Here is an 18870-nt window from a genome sequence, read left to right on the forward strand (position 1 = left end):
TAAAACATTTTCAATTAATATAATTTGAGGGTTTCTCTTAAAAAATATCCCAAATATCGCGCTCCATTTCAGGCCGTCAAAATAGGGAGACCCCTAAAGTAACCAGAAAAGTAATTCTGGTTCTGTGCGAATTTCCAGCTTGCAGAGGAAAGTGAGCTGATGAATCAGTTGTTTTGGTCAGACTTGCTACGAAGCCCCCATCAAGAATACGTCTATATGTATAATGAGTAACAGACTAACAGAAAGCTGGTCACCCACCAAAACTCAAATATCATAGCAACCATTACACAAACCCACCCGTGTATCATCAAGAAATCATCAACTTACTTCAAATATCTGATAAATCTAATACAAAACCCATACTCGTTAATCATTTTAAGCTGCACTGGCGTTTGCCCGCCCGTCCTCGCTGCTCGTCAGAAATGACAAGAGCGCGAGGGGTTAATGACGCTACCGAGAACGATTCCCCGCGTTCGCCAACGGCGATGACGTCGAAAATCTATACACCAGAGGATACCTCGAGGCGGCATTCCGCGGTTTCGTCGAGTTTTTGCGGTGGCCAGCGAGAGTGAAAGACCGCTGGGGTCTAAACATCGGCCACGAGGCGAAGGGGAAAGCGCGCGTGGAAGAAGAGGCGGCCACGAAATGTCGCCTACGTGTCACTGTCCCCGACTCGCCCTTATACAGCTCTTATCGGGCCCGCGGATCGCCGCCACTTCGTATTGTGTATCGGCGGCGATTTAAAAAGGGAATCACGTTTTATCGCGCGGTGCGATCGATAAGGCGTTCGAGAACGGGGACCTGTCTTTTCTTCCGAGAGCACGCTGCGCCGTGCAAGAAATGACTTACCGGCAATTTTAAGAGCTGCCGCGGTAGAGGAAACGCCACACGGTGATGTTCAGCGATGATTTAAAAGGTGGGTTCTCGCTGCTGTGTCTCGTGTTAATAGTTCCTAGAGTTTTTCCCCTAGTCTATGTAGTTGTTAAGCAACGTAGCTGTTTTAATAAATCAATAGTTTGTTGTCCAGGAAGAGATTATTAAAAAGAAGTGTAAATTTCAGCTTGTACACGGTTTCGTGTCGAGTCTTTACTTAATAAATAATGTTAATTTAAAATACAGTAATTGAGTATGTTGCAACTCAACAAAAATTATAAATTGGGCACTACAATTGCCAAATAGCTCGGTGCAGATGACTGTCCTCATTGGTTCGGTTGGTTCCATCTCCAGAGTCATATTATAACGTCACCACACTTTCCCTACCGCCGTGATGGTCGTATCCTCGCGTGAAGAAAAAGAACCGCGATTTATTCGACTCAGAGGACCATAGATTCGAAGCGATTCGCGCGATCTGGTTCTCATCACCGAGCGTGGGCATCTATCGACCATTCGTTCGGAGCATTACCGCTCATTGCCCCCAGAAATATCTTATCGTGCTCGTGGCAGCAGAAAGATCCAACTGCCGGGAAAAATAGCGGCGAACACGAGGCTGGCCATCGACGGACGGCCGCCACATATCGAACAAGGAAGAGAAACGCCAACTTTCAAGAGGGTGCCCTTGGTGAATAAATTTCGAGCGATAAGTGACCATCTAGCGGGAGGAGGGCATCGTTCCCTATCGCCCCGTATCGTCTGCTTATCGACGCGCTCAGGCGAATCCCCAGGACCTGTTGGCAGAATCCATAAAGCGAAAATTCGAATGAAAAAACCAATTGCACCGTTGAAGCCACTCTACGTGAAATCTATCATTTCTTCCACATGGTGCACGGGATTTTGATGCAATTGAAGTATAATGTAGTCCGCGTGAAATTAGGGGGGGTTTAAGTCATCATTTGTCTGCTTTCGAGATTGTTAAAAAAATACAGCACGTCAAAGTTTGCAATTTTTGCTTGAATACGTAAAAATTACAATCTTCGACGTGCTGTATTTTTTAAGCAATCTCGAAATCAGAAAAATGATGACTTAAACCCCCCCTAATTTCACGTGGACTACATTATATCTCGATTGGATGAAAATCCCTGAAGAGGTTCAAGCGCAACAAGCAATCGATTTCGGATGTCACTACAGCTGATGGAGACGAGGATAGGGAAATGGCGTTGGACTACGACGAAATCGCTCGTGTCGAACACACAGCACAATCCCTCAATTTCCTTGGGCACGATTGTAAAACCGTGTTCCTTATTTTCGCTGCTGTTATCCGGCGACGCGCGTCTACATCTGCTTATGCAGATTCGCGGTCGCGATAGCATGACGCACGTGGGCGGACCGCAACTCGCCCGCCACGAGATCTCGACTTATCCTCGCTGGATGGAAACTCGAGAACAGCCAGGCACTTTCAGGGATAGTGGGCCAGGGAAAAGCCCAATAAGCTACCAAAATGGCTTCTAACATTAACCAGCAGCCTCATTCGCGACTACTGTTGTACAGTTACATACCGAGAAATGAGATTGATTGAGCTTGTGATGCACTTACAACTAGTTAGATCCTGTTCCCTATCTTCGAATCCTATCGAAAAGTCCTTAACCTCTTCTGGGACACCGATACATGTATGTTTAGTTGTTCAGTTACTGTAAATGTCGCAGTACGGAAATCACCATTAATTTTAAAACAAATTTTTCTGTGGAAATATTCTAGCACCTACATGTAAAGCTTACAGTGCTATTGCATTATATGCGAGTTCCAACTTTGCTCTCCACGTATCCGGAAACTTGAAACCCCACATACCGGTGATACTTTCGAGAGAAGTAAGCCACAAACATGGACAAACGACACTGATGCTTTTAGGCGCCGGGCATGAGCATAAAATAAACTGAGATCTTAAGTCTTGAATTTCTACGTAGAGGGCAAAACTCTCTAGAATCTAGAAGCACTAAATACAGAAAATATCTTCCATGCACGATCATCGCAGAATGCTAAACCATCACGAGCAAACTTCCCTAAGAAACCCAAAACACAATAATTAAACAACGCCAAATAATTTACACAGTATAAATCTTTACCTAAAACAAAATCCTTATGAAAGACAAAAATCTCGCGCTACTATGAAAGTCTCTCTATTTAATTCCTTTCGCTCTTATAAAACAATGAAACTAGAAAACCCTAATTGAAGCTGCCATTTATTCCATTTATCTCACTCGTAACACCAACAATCACTCTGCCCCCCGCATCGTGTCGACTCGCGGTTCCGTCAAACGCCTTTCCGTTCCCCGCGGAATGCCACCGGCGAACAATCGTGAAAGTTGCACGAAAGCGTCGATAAGGTTCGCCCAGCTCTTCCGACATTGCGTGTATCGCGACGTGATAAGTGAACTCCGTTCCATGGAAACTCCACTTATAAAGTTCACCGGAGTCCGGCAGATCATAGCTTGCCGTTCGAACGCGCCCTAGGCCTGGATAGTGGTCCGTGGAAACGATTCCCTGTTATCTTCGCGACCAGCATTCGCGTGCACGTCGCCCCGCGGTAGGATCGGTCGAATCTATGCTTCGGGCGGGGTATAAACTCGTGCGCCACACAGCGCACAATGCAACGAGAAATTTTGATCGTTTCCGGGAGTTGAAGGCGAATGAGGGCAAGAAATATATCCCTGTCACGTTGACCCTATTGTACGGGGATACTTAGGATGCTGCTCTGCCTCTGGGGCAACTCACTTCCACGAGGTTCAGGTAGCGATGTACGCGGTGTGACGAAAAAATACCTGGACTACCGCTGTAACACTTTGTTAATAAAATATTATTCTATATTGAAACGATCACCTTCAAAGTACATAGGTAGTCTCTGTGGAAGCACTCCTTATTGGCACTTTTGGGAATTAATGAGATTGTCCAAGATTGACCATTAGTATAGAGACCCTTAGGAAACTTAGCAAACCCTGCAGCTAATTCCAAGTTAGTCAGTAAAAGTTAAACGTAATATCTCGCCGCATTTCTGTCAGTGTTTTAATTCTGATTGCAAATGGCGTAGGTATCATACCTAATAACCTCTTCTTCCAAATCTGATTCGAGAGTCTGTGGATTGAGGAAACCTCTCCGGAGTTACCTTGCCCTCGTCGGGGATGAAAAATGGTAACAGAGTCGATGACCACGCGAGCAGGCACGCGTGGACCCCGATTTTCCCGCTCCTCTCGCGACTCCAGCAACGAGAGAAAAAGGGGCGCGAGTTCATTCGTTCTGGATAGCGTCCCGATTAAGACGGCGACGTGCTAATTGCATCTGGTTCGCGGGCCGCGTGGCCGGCGTCTATTTTGATGAACGCTGTTACGAGCGTCTCGATATAACGCGTATCTACGTCCTCTGGCATGGTGAACGTTGGCCGCGAGTCGTGCACAGGATAATTTACATACGGGGCGACGTATGGAAAATACGGCCTTATTAAGCCACTCGATTATCGTATCGCGTGTACGTATACACTGCGGCGACCTAAGCGTCCCCTCGACGCGTTAATTGCTGACTGAGCATGGCTCGGGGAGCTTTAAGGGAGCTTTGAGAATGTGGATTGATTTACGGTAGGAGACATGCTTGGATAGCTGATCTTCGACTTTGCTAATTGTTCGTTTTTATTTGTTGATTCTGGGGTGATTGATCTTGGGGGAGATTTCGATGGTGAAGGAGGGGTTAGAAAGAGAGATTGAAATGAGTAAGTTATCTGCGCATTTCGTGGCAATTTACAGATTTATACACAGATGATCCTAAGGTGAGGGAATACTTTTGAGGCTAGCAACTGATATCTTTTACATTTCGTATATAATTTTTTTAAACTAGCTGTGTCTGGTGAGCGAATATATTCGTAGAAGTATCTGGCGTACAAAGGCTCTGATTCACTCTGGACCGTCTAGCGTTTAACACAATGCTGTGTTGTCAGCATGAAACGAATCGCGATGAATTTTCGTTAAGGAAGAATTATTCGAGTGAATGATGGGCCTCGAGGTGTTCGCTGGAGAAGGCTGTAATTCGATTGTCCACCTACACTTCGTGTTTCAAAGAACCCGCGCTTAATGCGCGTGTATATTCCGGGTTATTGATGCTGATGGAAGCCGAGAAATGAACGGCCAAGCAGCACTTAGCAGAGATTAATTGCTAAGTTAAGAAGGGATAAATTGTAATCTCCAGTTACGTAACTGATTACATATGTGGCCTTGAAAAATAGCGTAATCATGACTATTAAATAGGAGCAGTGACTGGTATCTTAAGTGTGAAGCAAATATCTCTTTTAACTGTAATAAACATTCCTAGAATAACAGTTAATTGATACCAATCTGATTACTACGTTAAACAGACAATGTTTCCCTCGCACCAGATTTTTACTTCATTCTCCATACATTATTCAGCAATGAGAGGTGTCACCAGGAGATAACACCTTCGCTTACATGCCCCGCTGTGTTAATTTTTACACCCTCCACCTCAACTTATCATACGCTCCTATAACTTATTTCAACAGGTTCGAAACGCTCACGTGCGCGCGCGACTCACAGCCAAGAATTTATGAAAATTACGTGGCCGGAATCGAGGGGGATGCCGTGCGAACGGTCGGGCGCTAAATTGAAATCGGCTAATCATTTAACGCGCGGCGCGAGCCCGCGGAATATTTCGATTCTTCTGCATCGAGCAGCGTCCGGGGAGCATCTATAAGTTAAATCGAGCGGCCCAGGTTAAACGAAGCGTGTCGCTGGATGGCGGGAAAGAAGGAAGCTGGGTATCGCCGTGGACGCAGGAAGTTAATTAACATCTCAGACAAGTCGCGGGGCCCGGACTGGAATGAGCTAAAGCGAGCTAGAACCGCGCGCACCGCCCGCCATATCTTATGATATCTGTCCCCGTATCGGCGAGCAGCCGTGAAATACGGTATCGCGGCCGCTGTTTCGACCAATCGTAAATAAGGATTCGATTTCGCAGTTTCGCGCGCAGTGGGATAAATTCTCAGGTGTATGGAATAATAAATTACTTTTCTACCGCGTGGGTTTTGCTGCTGGATGGCAAAAACTGAGGAAAGTGGAGGATGTTGCACTCTAGAGTTTTCTACGAGGAAGAAGCAACCCTTAAAATTGTATTTTAAGTGGCTGATTAATTTCAGTCAGCTGGCAAATCCCTTCATCCCCTAATTTTGTAAACGTTCTCTAATTGAGATCTGCAATAATTATGGCATTGAAATTGAAGTACTATTATAATTTGTAGGGTGATCTATTGCTAAGAAAAATGTCAGGTAAGGAGTGACTTTGTGCAGCCGATGTTTGCAACAGGTGGATCAACTGATTTTTCCAATAAAAGTTGGAGCAATCATTAATAGTTGGAGCAACGATGATGCCGAGGAAAGAGAAGCTGGAGTGCATTGAGCGGCTTTGCGCGAGCATTCGGCCTCACGCTGAATGATTACGATTTATGGGATTCTTTGTGGTATCTGATCTACGAGGCTGATCTCCAACGTCCTGCTGCAATGATCTTAAGGCTGTTTCCACAACGAGCCGCATCCTTCTTCGATCTAAGCTCCACGGGGTAATTCTGTAATGCCGTAGATTCTTTTTTCTATTTTGCGAACTATAAATGTTTTTAAAAGAATAGACGCGATTAAATTTAGCTCGAAAGGGAATTAAAAACTACTGCGTTTATTTAAGTCCTGTGAATTACTTTTTCTCACATGGAGAATTTCAAATATGGATAGTATCACACGAAGCTGAGGTTTCAACATTTAACCAGTTCACTAATACGAATTTTGGTGTCATTGGCAGGCTCCTAAAATTAATATCCTCGAAAGCAGTCTGAAACGAAAGGACGTTATTCTACACTTCACTTAATTCTGCACAAAAAATCGCCCTTTTCCAGATCGTCTTAACAGGGGAAGCACAGAAATCGCCCCCTGTCGATTTTATCGTGCATTTGAACGATGTTAGTGCACAAGTCACTTCAATAAACGAAACTTATATTCACTGTACTTATATATCACACATTATTCAACTCTAATTGATTGTATCTCTAAAACAACGAAACAAACCACGTCTCAAATTTTACAAATAGCAACCCAGATCTGGCAACAAAATCCTTGAATGACAATTGGGGGTGCTCCGCCATAAGAGCACGTGCACGTCCGCAAATAAATCCCACATTTATCAAAGGACCCAGAAAACCTTGTTTCACCTCCCGAGAAATACATCTATCTGCCCATCGAAAAAGGACAATGAGGGAGCTTCTAACCCTAACCACACAGGCCTTGAAACTCGCGGGCATTACGAGCGGAACGGTACCGCACGCGGAAACGCCGATCGTAAATTAAAACTAAGCTAAACAGATTATACGTCAGAAGTGTTCCACGGGCAAAGGGTGGTTCGACTCTTGTAAATCTCAAGTAACATCCTGAACTCACGACTCCTGTCCAGCCGGATAAGTGCCCCGTACTTAAAGAAGCCGGGAGATAAACATCCGCGGCTTAGTTAGAACAAGACGAAGCGTTATGCATTACTCTTCCTCGCGTTCCTCGCAATGCTCGTCAGCGAAACGCGGCTTTCCTACCACCGGAAACCTGCACTCCGCTTTCCAACCGTCGAAATCATGGTAAATGCTAGCTACGGGGACCGAGCATTGTGCTTCGCAGAGATACAGTAATGCAAAAGTAGCAGGGGGTAAAATTGATAAGACCGCCATAGTGGCTTGCATTCCTGAATTTTATTGCGAAGCCGAGAGCAGCTTGGATGCAATCGGGGTATTTTTTCAATAGTATTAAAGGTGCGAATTTTTGCGGACTTCTACCAAATTTGCTAGAAACTGAGCACCAGGCTGGATTCGTCTTTAAAAAACTCAGACTCCAAGTAAGAAAATTGTCCCACGCCCAATAGTTTTCTAGATATTCCAGAAAACATGGTTTCAACCCCCAACTGTAGTGGCTGTTTTCACCACTTGAACATGGACGATTGCCGATAGCAAAAAATAAGCGCCAAATATTTTTCACTATTCTGCAAATCAGCAGAGTTTCATTAAAATCGACGCGCGCGGGTTCGACATGTTCCCTTGGAGGTGGAAGCTGTTTCCTTTGGAAGCATAGCGTCTAATGGGACTCCGAGCGCCCCGTGTTTGTTCTCCAGGGAACAGAGCTGGCTGGGTCTCCGAACCGACCCCTCGAACTCGTGCGAGGGAAGCCCCACGGACTGCACGATAAGGTGAGATCGGCGAAAAATTCTGAAACGGTACTCACCTTTGCAGCCTCCCACGGACAAGCCGTAATGGTCAGCGTCGCAACGATCGCACCGGAAGCCAAGGACGCCGTCCGCGCACCTGCATTCACCGGTTACGGGATCGCAGACCTCGTCGAGGGCACCCACGTCGCAGTCGCATTCCCTGCAACCTGCAGTCACGTTCCCGTAACCTTCGATGCAGGAGGAGCAGTCACGACCCTCGAACAAAGGCTCGCAGGGACACTGACCGCTCTTCTCCTCGCATTCGGTGGAACTGCTGCCGAGGGGGTCGCAGCTGCACGCTGCAACAATGCAATTTTCGTTAGCTTCTTATATTTATAATTCGCGACGGTTGGTCAATGTCTGGATAACCCACGAGCTAACAGATTTAGCTGGTGATGTCTTTCATCTCTGATTTCTTGTTTGTTGGATATGATATGGGAACAGTAATGGTTGATTTAAAATTGTGACTTTAAGGGACTCGACGATCAATCGTGCTGAATGATACACGATTGATTATTATTCTTACAACCAGTGGCGCACACAGAGGGGAGCCAAGGAGCCCTGGCACCTCCAAAGAAAAAGGAAAATGCAGGTTGATGTAACCACGGTGAAAATGGAGTTTATTCTGTAAATACATTTTTCTAATCAACTAATAAATTTTATTGAATTTGTATTAAAAATATTTCTATCCGTTCAATCGGCTCCCCCAAAATTAAATCCTGAGTGCCGCCACTGCATACAACTCAAGTGCAAAGAGAACAAGTGCTTAAAGATCTAGTGTACCCTCTGCAACAGTGATAATAGTTATGCATTGCAATATCTTTAAGATTATTAATGATTTAAGAAAACTGGTTCATTGCAGAAAATTGGGAATGGAAGTTGGATGAAAAGTATCCAAAATTTATCTATGAAAATCTAAAATTTCTTGGCTTGAATCACATGTCAATGAAAATATGAATATATTGACAAAACTTACGTTACGTAGGTATACGTAAATAAAATTCATAGAATAATACAAAAAATGGATCTAGGATATTTAGAATATGTAGTTTACACTTCATAAGAACAGTAGCGATTATTAGTACTGTTAATCAACTGGTAATTAGTAACACGTCAGCTGATTAAGTAACTTCGTGAAAAGATGACAGAACGTTCAGCGTTCGGAATACTCGCGAAGGATTTCCGTGCACGAGATACCTATCGCGTGTTATCTGCGACGAAATAGCAAAGTAAACTTAAGATACGATACTCACGCAAGCAGTTCTGTTCCAAAGGATTTCCGTAATGGGCATGCTTGCATTTGTCGCATTTCCAGCCTTCGGTGTTACCACGGCATTCTAAGCAGCGCCCTGTTTCCTGATCGCAAGGACCACCGCCACAGAGACACGGCTCGCAAGTGCCGCTGGGTATCAAAGGATTCCCGAAGAATCCTACATCGCAGCTATCGAATCAGAACAATAAACATGAATACAGATACTGAACTACGATATTAAGCTATTCGTTTTGCAGAACTGTGACTTTAGAGACAGTAAATCTGGACACGGAGAGCAACGTGCCAAAAGGAATTATTTAGAATATCGTTTGAAACCTTATTCTCCGATAAATCAATTCGACAACGAAGAATGTCAAGTCTTGCGTGATTTTGGTACAAAATGGTACGAATTGCTTTACCTATTTGCAGATAAAGCTTCGTTTGGGGAGATAAATCGAAGGACGCACACTGTTAGCTTGAACGTCACGAAGAAACTGCAGTTTTGGCGGGATTTTCAATATCCCAAACGACCGACATGAAGTTGCTCCTTATTCAGCCGATAAAACATTCTTCCAGATTCGCTAGTGTGGAAGCATTTACCAGCCTCGTAATTGTCATTTCCTACTTGATCTAACAAAGCTTGTTTTCTCTTTATTTTTATTCCTTTCTATCGTTTTTTGGTTTTCAAGTGGGAGATACGCTTGACCAGTCGATTAAGCGGCAACTTCACGTTGGATATTCGGCATTCACGGAAACCCGCCCAATGCAAGCTCCATAGCAAACTCTTTTAAAAATTCCTCAAAAATTTAATAATTTCGGGAGTTATCTAATTACGATTTTCAAAGCAATTCTTACTGGTTTTTAGATTAAAGTTTGCATCACTTGGTTCGTCTCAGCAAAAGGTTAGGTTAGGTTTATTTTTTCTTCGGTACCTTCTACAGCTGTATATACATTTGCCTACAAGTATCCAAAGATGGCGTTTCGAGACTCGTATTCTCATATTGCCCAACGAACTATAGTCTAATGTCTCAGCAAAAGCTTTTCAAAAATATAAACCAGCCTTAACACATTGACAAGATCGAATATATCGCGAAACTTAACATTAGCTTTCAGCAATTCGCACAAATGTGCAACCAAAAGCCTTTCCTACGTTGAGATTTTGAATTTCCACATTTTATTCCGTTGCATATTTTATATTTATGTATCTGTTTATATTTACCTCTCGCAGTGGTCGCCAGTGTACCCGTTCGGACACTGAGTGCAAATGTATCCACTGTCGATGTCAGTGGGATCGTCGAGCTGACAGTTCGGGCTGAAGTTATTCGAATCAATCAGAAGTGGGCAGGCGCATCTTTTGCAATCTTCAGGCGTGCTTTTCAGGGCGATACCGTAAAAACCAGCCGCGCAACGGTCGCACTTTGGACCCACTGTATTGTGCTCGCAAGTCTATCGAACAAAATGGGATAGCAGCCTTGAATCACTGTCTTCATCAAGGCAATTTTTGCGGAAGAACTCGTGGGGTAAGTCTTTGCTAAGTTACCTCGCAGTATCTACGATATCACTAAATGGTTAAGTTACTAGAGGTAAGGAAGGAACCTACGGTAGCTGATTTAGGTTCATGTCTGCACTATGGATCATCTACGCACAGTAACTTGATCGATTTGCATTCGTTTTTCCAATATATCATTCTGACTTATTTATTCCTTTCACCTTTTTTTTCGAGATATCATTCTATTTTAAAAACTTTAAATCTCAGTTTACTTCTTTCTTTTCCCATCACTCGGGTTACGATCAACGTCAATCAACGTCAACCACCAGATACTCAGATATTATATTACAAATTAATAATATTTAAATATTATATTACGAGTAATAATATTTAAATATCATATTATGAGTAATAATATTTAAATACTATAATGCAAGTTACTAATATTTAAATATTATATTACGAATCAATCATATTAATAAATATCATATTGCCAATTGATAATATTAAAATATTATATTAGAAATTAATAATATTTAAACACTAAGTAACAAGTTAATAATGTTTTCATATTCTATTACAAATCAATAATATTTATAAATATTATATTACGAATAATAATGCGCAAACTATGAAAATTGCAATAAAAAGGCTCTCAAGTAAAAAAGATAAGCTAAATGGTACTCACGGTGCACTCCCCCAAGAGAAGATCACAGGTGCTCGCATGCCCATTGCAATCACACTTCACGCAGACGTGATGATTTCGATGATCCGTCCCGTTCTTTATCACTTTCACGTAACCCCATGCGCAGTGCTCGCACGAGAGTCCTTCGTACCCTTCTGGGCACTCGCACGATTCGACCAACGTACTGTTATCACCACTGGTAGCGAGTTCACCAATCGACACTACCGCGGACTGAAGACTGAAACAGAGAAACATAGGAGATCCTAGAATTTCTATTTTGAAGACCAGTAATTACATTTTATTACCACCCATTTCTCACGTTAATAAACAATTCAATTAACCAAGAAAGTCACCTGACCACTCACGACAGTACAAATAATCACAATTTATTCTACCATAGCAAATATTTATGTTCTAAGAGAAACAAAAAGGAAACCAAACGATTTAAAAAAATATTCAAAAAGTCTCCTCCTAATTCCAGAAATTATAAGACACTTTGAATTTCTCTGTATAATTAATGTTCAGGAGGGAAGCATGGGAGCTAATTGTTAGTTAAATTGTCCCCTTGTTTCTACATACCTTCCCTCGATCTGCTCGGAATGATACTGCGCCCTTATCATGAGGTACTTGAGATCCGCGAGGACCTGCATCATTTGTATCCTGGTAACAGGATCTCCGCGAAATTCGGTCCTCCTTAATCGCGTAGGAATATCTTGGATCTCGCTGCGTACGTGGTACCAGCCGTTTTCACGTAGAGGAACGGTGATCTCCGCTTCCTGGCCATTATATTGTTCCTCGCCGTAAGCTATCCGCATGCCATTATTACCCTGAGAACAAATAAGACGAGGAGATTAATTGCGCAAAAATGGTAATCATTGTAATCTGCCTTTCGGGGCGAACTGAGCACCGAAAAATAAAATCAACGAAAGAGATGCGCATGGTGGTCCAGCAACTGCTCGTTACCTGAAGGATCTTAACGCGCTGCAACTAAAATGACCAGTCAGTTCAGACGAGTTAAATTAATCTTCATATCTCAAAAAGCCGCTAATAGTGTGTACTGTATTCTAACTGTACAGCTTTTGTTTTTAAATTATTTTTGTATCGTGGGTTGAAAAATGTTTAGGTAGCAATTAAGTAGTAGGAGTTACTAGACCGCTCTGTCGCAGGGAGGGGCGGATTTCTGGATAGGCTAAGTTGGCTGCAGCCTAGGGCAACTATTTTGGGGAGTTGCAAATTTGGGGGCGGAAAATTTTGGAGAGCATCAAATTTTGGGGGCTGCAAATTTGAGGGGCGACAAATTTGTGAGAGGGACAAATTTTGGGGGAAAGAAATTGGGAATGGTTTAAACGCAGAGGCTTAAAACAAATTTAAAAAAAGATCCTACTTCTTTTTCAAATAGCGAATTAGCAGTAACTCATATGTGAGTTGCCATATTGAATTAATTTTGAAATTGTCTCGACTCTTTTAAAAAAAAAATATTTCATATTATTTCGCGGAAAGGGCGGCAGATACTTGTTAGCCTAGGGGCGCCAAATCCCCAAACCGCCCCTGATCGCAGTAAACTTTCTTTAACGATATTAGAATATCAATTACTTAGTATTACATTAATAGAATTCTTTTCAATCATAAGTATATTAAACCTGTTGGAAAAATTGCTAATTCGTTAGATAGCATTGCTTACTTCAAAACGCAAGAGTAATAAAGATATCCATTTAATCATTCTTTGTGAATTTAATTTCGATAGTAATTTACAAATACTGTTAAAAAAATTTATTTACTATTTGGAAAAAGTGTAATTAAGGCGAGACAGTGTCCAGCACTATTTTTCACTGTTGGTAGGTAAAACGAATTGCTGTAAAGTCAGCCAAGAAAACAATCTGGCGAAATTGTGAATGATGAAATTCCGGAGGGAATTAATCAAGGTAACAGGGAAGCTCGATGAGTTACAGTATGAAATTCTACCACACTGTACTTTCCCTTAACATGTCCGCACTCGCCTGTACCATTAGTCACGATTAGTGCTGATTGAATACTTACAACAAGAATGACGTTGGGCCCCGTAGTAGGTTTTCCACTGGTGTCACCGCGCATAACGACCCAGGTGACAGAATAAGTGACATTGCTGCCGTAAGACGAGAGACGATTACCGCAATAAATCGGCGGAGCCAACCAGAATGGACTATCGTATTCGACATCAAAGAGTGCCACCGTTAGCCAGCCATTATCTGTGTCCAAAATAGGGACGACAGGGCGGGACGCGTTCATATCGGTCACTAGCCAATTCTCCAGAGATGATATCTGAAATTAATTAATTAATAAACGTGGATAACGCGTCGCATGCGATTCAACGATCACAATACAGGGGGAACAATTCAAGGAACTTATACTCCATTGAGTTGGTCCAGCTGGGTCCATTTTGACCCGTAACGTATAATTATAATACACGTATGTATTTTGTAATTTTACTCATACACATTCCAGGATAAGATTTTTAGATTCCACTCTTTTTGTGATTCAAGATTCTGGTTTTCTTAGAGAAATAGTACTAGCGAGTATTTAGCCATATAAATAGCTAAAGATTTCAAAGTATTACAATCTAAGTGAAATAAATATTCTTGCATAAATCAATTCATAACTGTCGATAGTACGACGAAGATTATAATTCTTTGTGATAAGATTATTCAATAACTTACTTGAACAGTAGCAACGATACATATAAGGAACTTGGACCACAATACATACAACTTTATTATTTGCATTCTCAATTCATCTGAGAAGCTCCCAACAAAACTTACCGAAGAATAAAACAGTCTCGCAGTACCGCAGCGATCACTGACACCGAAACAGTAACACGGAAGGCAGCCATCGAGGTTCTCTTTGGTCAGCGCGAAGTGTCCCGGCTTGCACTTGTCGCAGAGTTCACCAGCGACGTTTGCCTTGCACAAACAGTCTCCTTCGCAGTCGTGGGATGGCAGAATCCCACGGGAATCACATGGACAGGGCATACAGTCCGGGAACTGGCGATAACCAGCGGCGCATTGGTCACATTTGTAGCCTGAATAGCCAGGTTTGCAATCGCAAGCACCTGCTACCTGGAACACAATTGGTGTTCAACTTGATCAAGGTCGATTCGACGGCTGATAGTAACAAGATTTTTGAAATTTCACTGGCTAGCTGCTAACACGACGACAATGTTAAGTCTGCAAGGAGATTACTGACTCACAAGCGTGCCTCATGGCCTTCGCTCCAGGACCACTCCTTTGACTTTTATACCTTTCAGGCGGTTTCGTCCTGATCCATAGTTAAGGGCTCGTCGCAGGCCAACACGGCCCTGGAATAAGGGTCATTTCATAAAGCACATTTGGCGCTCGAATCTGCATTCTGCTAGAATATCACTTAAGGTGCACTCCCACGGCGTGTGGGTCGGCAAGCCACCTTTAAGGTAGGCTCTCACTACGCCTCGCCTCGGCTCGCCTCGCCTTTCTTCCTCAAAATATTCTCGAGGAAGGATCCGCGGCTGGGAGTCGCGCCGAGTGTGAGTCAAATTGTCAAAATACATAAGAAAAGCATAGGAAGAATAAAATGAGCCGAGGCAAGGCGAGGTGAGGCATAGTGAGAGCCTACCTTTACACTCCTCAGTTTTTCCTCAACTGCCGACTCAGGGATTATACTACCGGTTTCTTTTGTTCAAAACCGCAAAACCTGGAGGACATTTTTCGAGGTGACTATTGACAAGATCTTTCAGATGGTGCAGGGAAATCGCACGCTCGTAGATTAGTAATCACCTTGCAGGCTTAACACTGTCCTTTGTGACACGGTTATGGATACCCCACTGCTTTAAAACGGGAGACTTTGCTTACACCTTTCACTTTGCTGTTAATATTCGAGAACCAATTGTGGCTTCTAAATGAAATTTGAACGACGAATGAAGTTTATTGAGAGAGTGAACGTGTTTCTACCTTTCCCATGTGCGTGTACGAGTCATCAGGGGTGCAGTAGCCCGTACTACCATGCACGTTGCAGTTGCAGGGTAAACAAGGCTCAGGTGCATCGAGAGAGATACCGTTCGGCCTGTAGTATCCATCCTGACACCTTTCGCAGTTAATACCAGCCGTGTGCTCCTGCAACAAAACATTTTTAGCGATTAGTGGGGGTGCTCGTGTCTAAGATCACTTGTTTGCAAAAGTAGTAACTACTATGAGCTTGTATTAGACTTCAAGTTACTTCCTGCTGCAAGTTTTGACATTTATAAATTTTTGTCAGAATTTCGTGAATTTTTACGTACGGATGAATACATTTTTTTGAATTTTAATAAATCGACGCGTCCATAACTTTTTTGGTGCACCAAGAAAGAAATGGAAGAATGCAGCTTGGAAGTTGTGCTTTTTCGACTGGATTGACAATATTATTTTCTGTTAAATTTAGCTAGTATCATGTTATTGAGAATTCCAAGCTTGAAACGCGAAATTCTCTGTCGAGGGACAAACAACCGATTCCTCTTGAGAAATTCGGGCTTACTGTGCAATTAATGCAGACGCCACCGCCACGAAATTTCCCACGAATGTCCATGGACATTCTTCTGTCGGCCACTTCCTGATCATATCTGCACGAGGTTGCATGTCCATTGCAGTTGCATTTCTCACAGTGAAAGCCCTTCGCAGCTGTACCCGGTTTCCATGGAATCTGATTGTACATGGGGCAGCATTTTTCGCATCTTTCGCCGCACGTGTGGCGCTCGCATTCGCATTCTTGATGCTGAGAAACAATACACACCACCTCTTAATGGGACCTTGTTAATCCTTTCGCGGCTGATTAATATCTACAAATTCGATTCCCCGATGCGTTCGCCAATTAATCACTCCATTTTCAAACAGCAAACAGAGGACGCAATTTTTTGCAGTATGTTGCTATACTTAAATTTGGTGCTGTGTTCCCGAATAAATTTATTTTTAAGTCTCTAGTACTGATATTGTTTAATACACTAGTTGAATCATTCTCTAGTTCTCACAACCGAAATCTACGCGGTGATTATGAACGCTTACTAAATATATCAATAATGGAGTATCTATTCAAAGTAAAATAATTAATTATTAGAAAAGAGCTCGTAGAATCCAGAAAATATGGCATTATAATTACAGCTGGCAATTTTTAAAGTATTCTAAGCACAAGAATGAGAAGAGCATTAGTAAACAAATAATTAATTAACACTGCACCATAGCCTACTAAAAAGCTCAAGTCCAACAAAATTTATACCAGAAATGAAACTCATATTTCGCGATAAACGATACATCGTTAAAAAAATAACGAAAGGATGCCAAATTCGTGAAGGATTAATATTCCAAATTTATTTCGCCATACCACACCATAGAGGCTCGACTAATAAGGAGCAAGTTTAAAGGCAAATTGAAATCAAAAGGGGCAAACGACACCGTACTTCCGGTTTCCCCTTTTCTTCGCGGCTTTTGAATCGATTAACGCAGAGGTGCAGCAGGAACTGCATAAGCTTGCTTTATAAATCGCAACGGCTGCCGCAACGGAGATGCTTCTTTATGTTTCGCGATACAGATATCTGGCTGCACTCTACGCGCAAATGCATTGGGCCCGGGCAGAAGACAGAATGGCCACGCCGTCGTCCCCTCGCGACATTTTGAAATTTATAGGAACGTTAAGATAGCCGGTGTGCGTTATCGCGAACATTAATCCGCGCGCGGCTCGATTGGCCTGTGAATTTTATCCGAGTACTGTGTAATGGATCAGTGATGGATTCACGCGGGCGTGAATGACTTAAGTTTGTAAGCTGCTTAGCGAAATTGTTAGTTAGTTCGCAGTGAAGCGAGGAGGGTTAATTTGAATCAAAAAGCTTTCCACTCTTTCTGTTCTATTACCAATATATTAATAATATTGAGTCTAGAACACAAGCTCAAATAAAAATATTATCTTCTAAAGCAATTTTAGATATTTTTTATAATAAAGCATCGCATTGCCATAAAGATTCCTATCGTATTACAGATTTTTCAAGGATCTGCAAAACTTTATGTTCTAAAATTCTAAACGGTATTGTTTGCTGGGATTTGAATCGCAATTTCAATTCGTTGAAATTGTACCGAAGGGAGATTATCGAAAGCCAGGTCCGGTTGTTTGTTACGACCAGCGCAAATGGGATAACCATTATCGCGGTAATAAATAATATCGGGGACTTTGGTGCAGGGACTGATTCACTAAACGATGTTCAGTTCCCTCTGCATAGGATGGAGCCAAACATGTTACATTAACTGTGTATAAATTTACTGCAGATACCGGTCCGTATTTACATTTAAACAGAAAACAATTAGACACATTAAATGTACAAAAAGTAGGCGACATAAAGTTTCATTTCTTTTTACTGTATTTTATTTTCTTTCTACTGAATTTGCAATTCAATTAGCATTTTCTTTAATCTCTGAACCGAATTCCTGGAGGATTTATCGTATACTTCTTTCAGATAATCGTGAAAATTGTATTATACGATTTACCTACACTAGGAGTTAAAATATCTTACTTTAGAATTGATTAGAATTATATATCTATTTAGTTTCGTAGACTGTAAATCAAGAGATTTGAATTGAACTTTAAATCTGAGTAATTTTAACATTTATATTTTAATTTTCCTACTCAAAAAAATAAACAATTTTTTGTTTATATATATTGGGGGAATGATAGATGAAAGAATATTGGAGGAAGATAAATATCAAGTCTTTCCTGAGAAAAACTAAGAATTTAATATATAACCGCTTCTAAATACGTATATATTAATCTCATCGCAAGAATATGCGATCTAAAAATTAATACAGTGCATAATTTCAGTGAAATATTGAAGAATTCGTGTAGTACTCGTACTGTACGACTGGAATTACAAATCCATACAGTCCATACACGATAAGACTTACGAGTAGTGTTTCCATTGTAACTCGGCGATACCGTTGACTCACAGATGAGACCAATCAGCCGTAACTTACAATTTTTACGATACATTACAAGCCTCATTGTGTTTTCATGAATGGCACTGGCCATTCAGGAGAATAGTCGTGCCACGAGAACAGTTAATGAGTGCCTCAATGAAACGTTATCGAATGATTTACTGAGATCGATGCACCAACGACTTAATTAACGTCAGCCTAGCTGCGTGTAATAATCAACAACTGTGTACACGCTTGAGATATTATTTTCCGAAAGAACCGCGTTCAATTCGACGTTCCACGAAATAAGATAAAAGAGGAATGAGTGCAGAACAAGGAATATTCTTTTCTGT

At 42.0% G+C, this 18870-nt stretch overlaps 1 protein-coding gene across 2 annotated transcripts in view; it reads right to left on the reverse strand.

Annotated features, from left to right (window-relative positions):
• The window catches only part of Wb (wing blister), a 190548-nt gene that overhangs the window by 97823 nt on the left and 73855 nt on the right, over positions 1–18870 (reverse strand). Inside the window, exons 5-13 of one of the 2 annotated variants that reach the window (XM_076811986.1) lie at positions 16101–16337; positions 15542–15703; positions 14378–14674; positions 13620–13880; positions 12162–12409; positions 11586–11820; positions 10628–10854; positions 9410–9597; positions 8174–8455 (exon numbers count right to left, since the gene is read on the reverse strand). In XM_076811986.1, coding sequence (XP_076668101.1) covers positions 8174–8455; positions 9410–9597; positions 10628–10854; positions 11586–11820; positions 12162–12409; positions 13620–13880; positions 14378–14674; positions 15542–15703; positions 16101–16337 — 2137 coding nt within the window. The remainder of the gene's footprint in view (positions 1–8173; positions 8456–9409; positions 9598–10627; positions 10855–11585; positions 11821–12161; positions 12410–13619; positions 13881–14377; positions 14675–15541; positions 15704–16100; positions 16338–18870) is intronic. The other variant, XM_076811987.1, reaches the window with a different exon arrangement.

This window comes from Andrena cerasifolii, chromosome 5 (assembly GCF_050908995.1).
Source record: "Andrena cerasifolii isolate SP2316 chromosome 5, iyAndCera1_principal, whole genome shotgun sequence".
Classification (NCBI taxonomy): Eukaryota; Metazoa; Arthropoda; class Insecta; order Hymenoptera; family Andrenidae; genus Andrena; species Andrena cerasifolii.